The sequence below is a fragment of the Oncorhynchus keta genome, unplaced genomic scaffold, assembly GCF_023373465.1.
Source record: "Oncorhynchus keta strain PuntledgeMale-10-30-2019 unplaced genomic scaffold, Oket_V2 Un_contig_5540_pilon_pilon, whole genome shotgun sequence".
Lineage (NCBI taxonomy): Eukaryota > Metazoa > Chordata > Actinopteri > Salmoniformes > Salmonidae > Oncorhynchus > Oncorhynchus keta.
In genome coordinates, this window is record NW_026288354.1 from 132501 (window position 1) to 142500 (window position 10000).

General features: G+C 43.1%; 1 protein-coding gene across 2 annotated transcripts in view; it reads right to left on the bottom strand.

Annotated features, from left to right (window-relative positions):
• LOC127925407 (nuclear receptor ROR-alpha A-like) overlaps positions 1 to 10000 on the bottom strand; it is an 82695-nt gene that overhangs the window by 13440 nt on the left and 59255 nt on the right. Inside the window, exons 3-4 of one of the 2 annotated variants that reach the window (XM_052510286.1) lie at positions 7802 to 7943; positions 6429 to 6737 (exon numbers count right to left, since the gene is read on the bottom strand). In XM_052510286.1, coding sequence (XP_052366246.1) covers positions 6429 to 6737; positions 7802 to 7943 — 451 coding nt within the window. Of the gene's footprint in view, positions 1 to 6320; positions 6738 to 7801; positions 7944 to 10000 lie in introns of both variants that reach the window. The other variant, XM_052510285.1, reaches the window with a different exon arrangement.

A 10000-nucleotide genomic window follows, 5' to 3' on the forward strand; every position in this document is an offset into this window, starting at 1 on the left:
CAGTATTTGACTACTCTGTATTGACCCAGACAGTATTTTACTACTCTGGTATTGACCCAGACAGTATTTCACTACTCTGGTATTGACCCAGACAGTATTTTACTACTCTGTCATGACCCAGACAGTATTTTACTACTCTGGTATTGACGCAGACAGTATTTACTATTCTGGTATTGACCAAGACAGTATTTACTATTCTGGTATTGACCCAGACAGTATTTCACTACTCTGTCATGACCCAGACAGTATTTTACTACTCTGGTATTGACCCAGACAGTATTTTACTATTCTGTCATGACCCAGGCAGTATTTTACTACTCTGTCATGACCCAGACAGTATTTTACTACTATGGTATTGACCCAGACAGTATTTTACTACTCTGGTATTGACCCAGACAGTATTTTACTATTCTGGTATTGACCCAGACAGTATTTTACTACTCTGTCATGACCCAGACAGTATTTTACTACTCTGGTATTGACCCAGACAGTATTTTACTATTCTGGGATTGACCCAGACAGTATTTTACTACTCTGGTATTGACCCAGACAGTATTTTACTACTCTGGTATGACCCAGACAGTATTTTACTATTCTGGTATTGACCCAGACAGTATTTTACTATTCTGGTATTGACCCAGACAGTATTTTACTATTCTGGTATTGACCCAGGCAGTATTTTACTATTCTGGTATGACCCAGACAGTATTTTACAATTCTGGTATTGACCCAGACAGTATTTTACTATTCTGTCATGACCCAGACAGTATTTTATTATTCTGGTATTGACCCAGACAGTATTTTACTATTCTGTCATGACCCAGACAGTATTTCACTACTCTGTCATGACCCAGACAGTATTTTACTACTCTGGTATTGACCCAGACAGTATTTTACTACTCTGTCATGACCCAGACAGTATTTTACTACTCTGTCATGACCCAGACAGTATTTTATTATTCTGGTATTGACCCAGACAGTATTTTACTATTCTGTCATGACCCAGACAGTATTTCACTACTCTGTCATGACCCAGACAGTATTTTACTATTCTGGTATTGACCCAGAAAGTATTTTACTACTCTGTCATGACCCAGACAGTATTTTACTATTCTGGTATTGACCCAGACAGTATTTTACTATTCTGTCATGACCCAGACAGTATTTCACTACTCTGTCATGACCCAGACAGTATTTTACTACTCTGGTATTGCCCCAGACAGTATTTTACTATTCTGGTATTGACCCAGACAGTATTTTACTACTCTGTCATGACCCAGACAGTATTTTACTACTCTGTCATGACCCAGACAGTATTTTATTATTCTGGTATTGACCCAGACAGTATTTTACTATTCTGTCATGACCCAGACAGTATTTCACTACTCTGTCATGACCCAGACAGTATTTTACTACTCTGTCATGACCCAGACAGTATTTTACTACTCTGGTATTGACCCAGACAGTATTTTACTACTCTGTCATGACCCAGACAGTATTTTACTATTCTGGTATTGACCCAGACAGTATTTTACTATTCTGGTATTGACCCAGACAGTATTTTACTACTCTGTCATGACCCAGACAGTATTTTACTACTCTGGTATTGACCCAGACAGTATTTCACTACTCTGGTATTGACCCAGACAGTATTTTACTATTCTGGTATTGACCCAGACAGTATTTTACTACTCTGTCATGACCCAGACAGTATTTTACTACTCTGGTATTGACCCAGACAGTATTTTACTACTCTGTCATGACCCAGACAGCATTTCACTACTCTGGTATTGACCCAGACAGTATTTTACTACTCTGGTATTGACCCAGACAGTATTTTACTATTCTGTTATTGACCCAGACAGTATTTTACTACTCTGGTATTGACCCAGACAGTATTTTACTACTCTGGTATTGACCCAGACAGTATTTTACTATTCTGGTATTGACCCAGACAGTATTTTACTACTCTGGTATTGACCCAGACAGTATTTTACTATTCTGGTATTGACCCAGACAGTATTTTACTACTCTGGTATTGACCCAGACAGTATTTTACTATTCTGGTATTGACCCAGACAGTATTTCACTATTCTGGTATTGACCCAGACAGTATTTTACTATTCTGGTATTGACCCAGACAGTATTTCACTATTCTGGTATTGACCCAGACAGTATTTCACTATTCTGGTATTGACCCAGACAGTATTTTACTACTCTGGTATTGACCCAGACAGTATTTTACTACTCTGGTATTGACCCAGACAGTATTTTACTACTCTGGTATTGACCCAGACAGTATTTCACTACTCTGGTATTGACCCAGACAGTATTTTACTACTCTGGTATTGACCCAGACAGTATTTTACTACTCTGGTATTGACCCAGACAGTATTTTACTATTCTGTCATAACCCAGACAGTATTTTACTATTCTGGTATTGACCCAGACAGTATTTCACTACTCTGGTATTGACCCAGACAGTATTTTACTACTCTGGTATTGACCCAGACACTATTTCACTACTCTGGTATTGACCCAGACAGTATTTTACTACTCTGGTATTGACCCAGACAGTATTTTACTACTCTGGTATTGTCCCAGACAGTATTTTACTACTCTGGTATTGACCCAGACAGTATTTTACTACTCTGGTATTGACCCAGACAGTATTTTACTACTCTGGTATTGACCCAGACAGTATTTTACTACTCTGGTATTGACCCAGACAGTATTTTACTACTCTGGTATTGACCCAGACAGTATTTTACTACTCTGGTATTGACCCAGACAGTATTTTACTACTCTGGTATTGACCCAGACAGTATTTTACTACTCTGGTATTGACCCAGACAGTATTTTACTACTCTGTCATGACCCAGACAGTATTTTACTACTCTGGTATTGACCCAGACAGTATTTTACTACTCTGGTATTGACCCAGACAGTATTTTACTACTCTGGTATTGACCCAGACAGTATTTTACTATTCTGGTATTGTCCCAGACAGTATTTTACTATTCTGGTATTGTCCCAGACAGTATTTTACTACTCTGGTATTGACCCAGACAGTATTTTACTATTCTGGTATTGACCCAGACAGTATTTTACTATTCTGGTATTGACACAGACAGTATTTTACTATTCTGGTATGACCCAGACAGTATTTTACTACTCTGGTATGACCCAGACAGTATTTTACTACTCTGGTATTGACCCAGACAGTATTTTACTATTCTGGTATGACCCAGACAGTATTTTACTACTCTGGTATTGACCCAGACAGTATTTCACTACTCTGGTATTGACCCAGACAGTATTTTACTACTCTGGTATTGACCCAGACAGTATTTCACTACTCTGGTATTGACCCAGACAGTATTTCACTACTCTGGTATTGACCCAGACAGTATTTCACTACTCTGGTATTGACCCAGACAGTATTTCACTACTCTGGTATTGACCCAGACAGTATTTCACTACTCTGGTATTGACCCAGACAGTATTTCACTACTCTGGTATTGACCCAGACAGTATTTCACTACTCTGGTATTGACCCAGACAGTATTTCACTACTCTGGTATTGACCCAGACAGTATTTCACTACTCTGGTATTGACCCAGACAGTATTTCACTACTCTGGTATTGACCCAGACAGTATTTCACTACTCTGGTATTGACCCAGACAGTATTTCACTACTCTGTTATTGACCCAGACAGTATTTCACTACTCTGGTATTGACCCAGACAGTATTTCACTACTCTGGTATTGACCCAGACAGTATTTCACTACTCTGGTATTGACCCAGACAGTATTTTACTACTCTGGTATTGACCCAGACAGTATTTTACTACTCTGGTATTGACCCAGACAGTATTTTACTATTCTGGTATTGACCCAGACAGTATTTCACTACTCTGGTATTGACCCAGACAGTATTTTACTACTCTGGTATTGACCCAGACAGTATTTTACTATTCTGGTATTGACCCAGACAGTATTTCACTACTCTGGTATTGACCCAGACAGTATTTTACTATTCTGGTATTGACCCAGACAGTATTTTACTATTCTGGTATTGACCCAGACAGTATTTTACTATTCTGGTATTGACCCAGACAGTATTTCACTACTCTGGTATTGACCCAGACAGTATTTTACTATTCTGGTATTGACCCAGACAGTATTTTACTATTCTGGTATTGACCCAGACAGTATTTCACTACTCTGGTATTGACCCAGACAGTATTTCACTACTCTGGTATTGACCCAGACAGTATTTTACTACTCTGGTATTGACCCAGACAGTATTTTACTACTCTGGTATTGACCCAGACAGTATTTTACTACTCTGGTATTGACCCAGACAGTATTTCACTACTCTGGTATTGACCCAGACAGTATTTTACTACTCTGGTATTGACCCAGACAGTATTTTACTATTCTGGTATTGACCCAGACAGTATTTCACTACTCTGGTATTGACCCAGACAGTATTTTACTATTCTGGTATTGACCCAGACAGTATTTTACTATTCTGGTATTGACCCAGACAGTATTTCACTACTCTGGTATTGACCCAGACAGTATTTCACTACTCTGGTATTGACCCAGACAGTATTTTACTACTCTGGTATTGACCCAGACAGTATTTTACTACTCTGGTATTGACCCAGACAGTATTTTACTACTCTGGTATTGACCCAGACAGTATTTTACTACTCTGGTATTGACCCAGACAGTATTTTACTACTCTGGTATTGACCCAGACAGTATTTTACTACTCTGGTATTGACCCAGACAGTATTTTACTATTCTGGTATTGACCCAGACAGTATTTTACTACTCTGGTATTGACCCAGACAGTATTTTACTACTCTGGTATTGACCCAGACAGTATTTTACTACTCTGGTATTGACCCAGACAGTATTTTACTATTCTGGTATTGACCCAGACAGTATTTTACTACTCTGGTATTGACCCAGACAGTATTTTACTATTCTGGTATTGACCCAGACAGTATTTCACTACTCTGGTATTGACCCAGACAGTATTTCACTACTCTGGTATTGACCCAGACAGTATTTTACTACTCTGGTATTGACCCAGACAGTATTTTACTACTCTGGTATTGACCCAGACAGTATTTTACTACTCTGGTATTGACCCAGACAGTATTTCACTACTCTGGTATTGACCCAGACAGTATTTCACTACTCTGGTATTGACCCAGACAGTATTTTACTACTCTGGTATTGACCCAGACAGTATTTCACTACTCTGGTATTGACCCAGACAGTATTTCACTACTCTGGTATTGACCCAGACAGTATTTTACTACTCTGGTATTGACCCAGACAGTATTTCACTACTCTGGTATTGACCCAGACAGTATTTTACTACTCTGTCCACTGTGTTGTTGCTGGTTGATCTACAATAGAGAATACTACATTTGTTCATATGTTCATACAATCATTTAACATGAACCAAAGGGACACATCGCCCACAGTAAAGGGGAAGAGGAAACAATGAGAAATACTTTAGTTTAAAGAAGAACATCACTTCCTGGGAGCTCAGGGGAGAGTAAATAACTGATTTCCCTGAACATGTGCCCCTTTGGTTCCCAATAGGAGCTAATTAACACTATGCTAATTAACCAGACAATGTTCTAATGAGCTCTGAAGATGAGTTTGCAGCCTCCTGCTATTTTAAACCACCTTTGTTTTGCCCCACGGTTGTGCTCTCTGTTCGCTCCATCCGTTCTCTTTCTTTACCTCTCTATATCCCTCTCTCGTTCTTCTTGTTCTCTCCCTCTTTACCCCTCCCTGCCTCCCCCATCCCAAACCTTACCTCATCCCTTCCTGCCTCTCTCCCTCCCTCATCTAACCCAGCCATGGACGAGGTAGGAGACGACTCTCCCTTTTCCTCCATAATCCCTCTCTCCACCTCTTCCCCTCTCCCTAGTTTTCCCCTCCTCCCTCTCTCCATCTGTCCCTTAATCCCCCTCTCCACTCACCTAGCTCAGCCATTGATACTGTGGGAGACGTCTCTCCCTCCCTCCCTCCGTCCACTCACCTAGCTCAGCCATTGATACTGTGGTCCACTCACCTAGCTCAGCCATTGATACTGTGGGAGACGTCTCTCCCTCCCTCCCTCCCCCTCCCTCCCTCCCTCCCCCTCCCTCCCTCCCTCCCCCCTCCCTCCCTCCACTCACCTAGCTCAGCCATTGATACTGTGGGAGACGTCTCCCTCCCTCCCTCCCTCCCTCCCTCCTCCCTCCCTCCCTCCCTCCCTCCCTCCCTCCCTCTCTCCACTCACCTAGCTCAGCCATAGATACTGTGGGAGACGTGTCTCCGTTGGTGAAGGAACAGTAGGGGAAGAAACCCTGGTCGGAACCATAATCACAAAGAGGCTCCGGTTTTATACCGTTAATATCCAGACCAGACTGATCAGGAGACGGCTGAATGTCCAGGTAGAACCCCCCCACTCCTCCCGACTCAGAGCCCCCCTTGGAGGCTGGGCCGTTACCCCCCCCAGGGCTGTTTTCCTCCATGTACCCTCCCAGGTCTTCCGGGAGGTCGGTGAGGCCATAGTGGGGAGAGAGAGGCTCGACCTCCTCCGGGTTCTGGGGATGGAGGTCTCTCTGCAGCTGCTGGGCCTGCTGGAGACGGTGCTTCTGGACCTCAGCATACAGGCTGTCTCTCTGCTTCTTGGACATACGGCCAAACTTCACCGCTGTGGGGACATGGAGAGACGTTGACGAAGGTTATTTAATTGAACAATAGCGTGGTGTGAGAACTTGACCTCTCTGAGGAGGAAAATGAAGACGGACGAAGTGGACTCATAATCCAGTGTGTGTGTGTGTGTCTGTGTGTGTGTGTGTGTGTGTGTGTGTGTGTGTGTGTGTGTGTGTGTGTGTGTGTGTGTGTGTGTGTGTGTGTGTGTGTGTGTGTGTGTGTGTGTCGTGTGTGTGTGTGTGTGTGTGTGTGTGTGTGTGTCGGTGTGTGGTGTGTGTGTGTGTGTGTGTGTGTGTGTGTGTGTGTGTGTGTGTGTGTGTGTGTGTGTGTGTGTGTGTGTGTGTGTGTGTGTGTCGGTGTGTGTGTGTCGGTGTGTGTGTGTGTCGGTGTGTGTGTGTGTGTGTGTGTGTGTGTGTGTGTGTGTGTGTGTGTGTGTGTGTGTGTGTGTGTGTGTGTGTGTGTGTGTGTGTGTGTGTGTGTGTGTGTGTGTGTGTGTGTGTGTGTGTGTGTGTGTGTGTGTGTGTGTGTCTCTGTGTGTGTGTGCCTATGCATCGTGGTTATAGTTCCACAAATTACATTTTACATCAATTCAGCTGTAAATTCAATGTATATCTGTTCAAATTCCAAGTCCGTCTTTGATTTCAGAGATAATTCCTCTCTATTCCAATGTTCGGTCAATTCCAAGAATTAAATTCTCAATTCAATATTATCCACAACAATCCACAACAATTCCACAAATTCCAATTTGAATTCAATTCCCTCAGTAACTGCAAGGTTGCAAGTTCAAATCCCTGAGCTGACAAGGTTCAAATCTGTCCTTCAGTCTGATCAAGGCAGTTAACCCACTGTTCCTAGGCCATCTTAACTGACTTGCCTAGTTAAATAAATAAAAATTTAAACAAATCCTGCTGTCAACATTTCACACTATTTGCATTAAGAATTCCATCAGCTGGGAAATGTAAAAATACTGCATTACAAAGATGAAATGTTTTACTCTTTTCCAATTTATTTTAATTACAATTACAATTAAAATGGAATTGACCCCAACCCTGATATACATACCGTCCCGTGACATGCCCACGGTCAGGCATTTCTGCAGTCTACAGTGTTGGCAGCGGTTTCTGCTGGTCCTGTCAATCAAACAGTTCTTCTGACGAGGGCAGGAGTACCCTGCATTACTCTGCTGGCTCCTCCTGAAGAAACCCTGGAGGGAGGGAGGGAGGGAGGGAGGGAGGGGGAGGGAGGGAGGGGGAGAAGGGGGAGGGAGGGGGGGAGGGAGGGAGGGGGGAGGAGGGGAGGGAGGGAGGGAGGGAGGGAGGGAAGGAGGGAGGGAGGGAGGGAGGGAGGGGAGGGAGGGAGGGAGGGAGGGAGGGAGGGAGGGAGGGAGGGAGGGGGGAGGGAGGGAGGGAGGGAGGGGGGAGGGAAGGAGGGAGGGAGGGAGGGGGAGGGAGGGAGGGAGGGGGAGGGAGGGAGACAGAGTCTAGTTTTGTGGCTGTGAGGAGACCGTTACCCCAGGACAGGAGATGACTAATAATCACTATATTACTGAGAGGAGACCGTTACCCCGGGACAGGAGATGACTAATAATCACTATATTACTGAGAGGAGACCGTTTCTCCAGGACAGGAGATGACTAATAATCACTATATTACTGAGAGGAGACCGTTACCCCAGGACAGGAGATGACTAATAATCACTATATTACTGAGAGGAGACCATTACCCCAGGACAGGAGATGACTAATAATCACTATATTACTGAGAGGAGACCGTTACCCCAGGACAGGAGATGACTAATAATCACTATATTACTGAGAGGAGACCGTTACCCCAGGACAGGAGATGACTAATAATCACTATATTACTGAGAGGAGACCGTTTCCCCAGGACAGGAGATGACTAATAATCACTATATTACTGAGAGGAGACCGTTACCCCAGGACAGGAGATGACTAATAATCACTATATTACTGAGAGGAGACCGTTACCCCAGGACAGGAGATGACTAATAATCACTATATTACTGAGAGGAGACCGTTTCTCCAGGACAGGAGATGACTAATAATCACTATATTACTGAGAGGAGACCGTTACCCCAGGACAGGAGATGACAAATAATCACTATATTACTGAGAGGAGACCGTTTCTCCAGGACAGGAGATGACTAATAATCACTATATTACTGAGAGGAGACCGTTTCTCCAGGACAGGAGATGACTAATAATCACTATATTACTGAGAGGAGACCGTTACTCCAGGACAGGAGATGACTAATAATCACTATATTACTGAGAGGAGACCGTTACCCCAGGACAGGAGATGACTAATAATCACTATATTACTGAGAGGAGACCGTTACCCCAGGACAGGAGATGACTAATAATCACTATATTACTGAGAGGAGACCGTTTCTCCAGGACAGGAGATGACTAATAATCACTATATTACTGAGAGGAGACCGTTACCCCAGGACAGGAGATGACTAATAATCACTATATTACTGAGAGGAGACCGTTACCCCAGGACAGGAGATGACTAATAATCACTATATTACTGAGAGGAGACCGTTTCTCCAGGACAGGAGATGACTAATAATCACTATATTACTGAGAGGAGACGGTTACCCCAGGACAGGAGATGACTAATAATCACTATATTACTGAGAGGAGACCATTACCCCAGGACAGGAGATGACTAATAATCACTATATTACTGAGAGGAGACCGTTACCCCAGGACAGGAGATGACTAATAATCACTATATTACTGAGAGGAGACCGTTTCTCCAGGACAGGAGATGACTAATAATCACTATATTACTGAGAGGAGACCGTTACCCCAGGACAGGAGATGACTAATAATCACTATATTACTGAGAGGAGACCGTTTCTCCAGGACAGGAGATGACTAATAATCACTATATTACTGAGAGGAGACCGTTACCCCAGGACAGGAGATGACTAATAATCACTATATTACTGAGAGGAGACCGTTTCTCCAGGACAGGAGATGACTAATAATCACTATATTACTGAGAGGAGACCGTTTCTCCAGGACAGGAGATGACTAATAATCACTATATTACTGAGAGGAGACCGTTACCCCAGGACAGGAGATGACTAATAATCACTATATTACTGAGAGGAGACCGTTACCCCAGGACAGGAGATGACTAATAATCACTATATTACTGAGAGGAGACCGTTTCTCCAGGACAGGAGATGACTAATAATCACTATATTACTGAGAGGAGAGGGTTACCC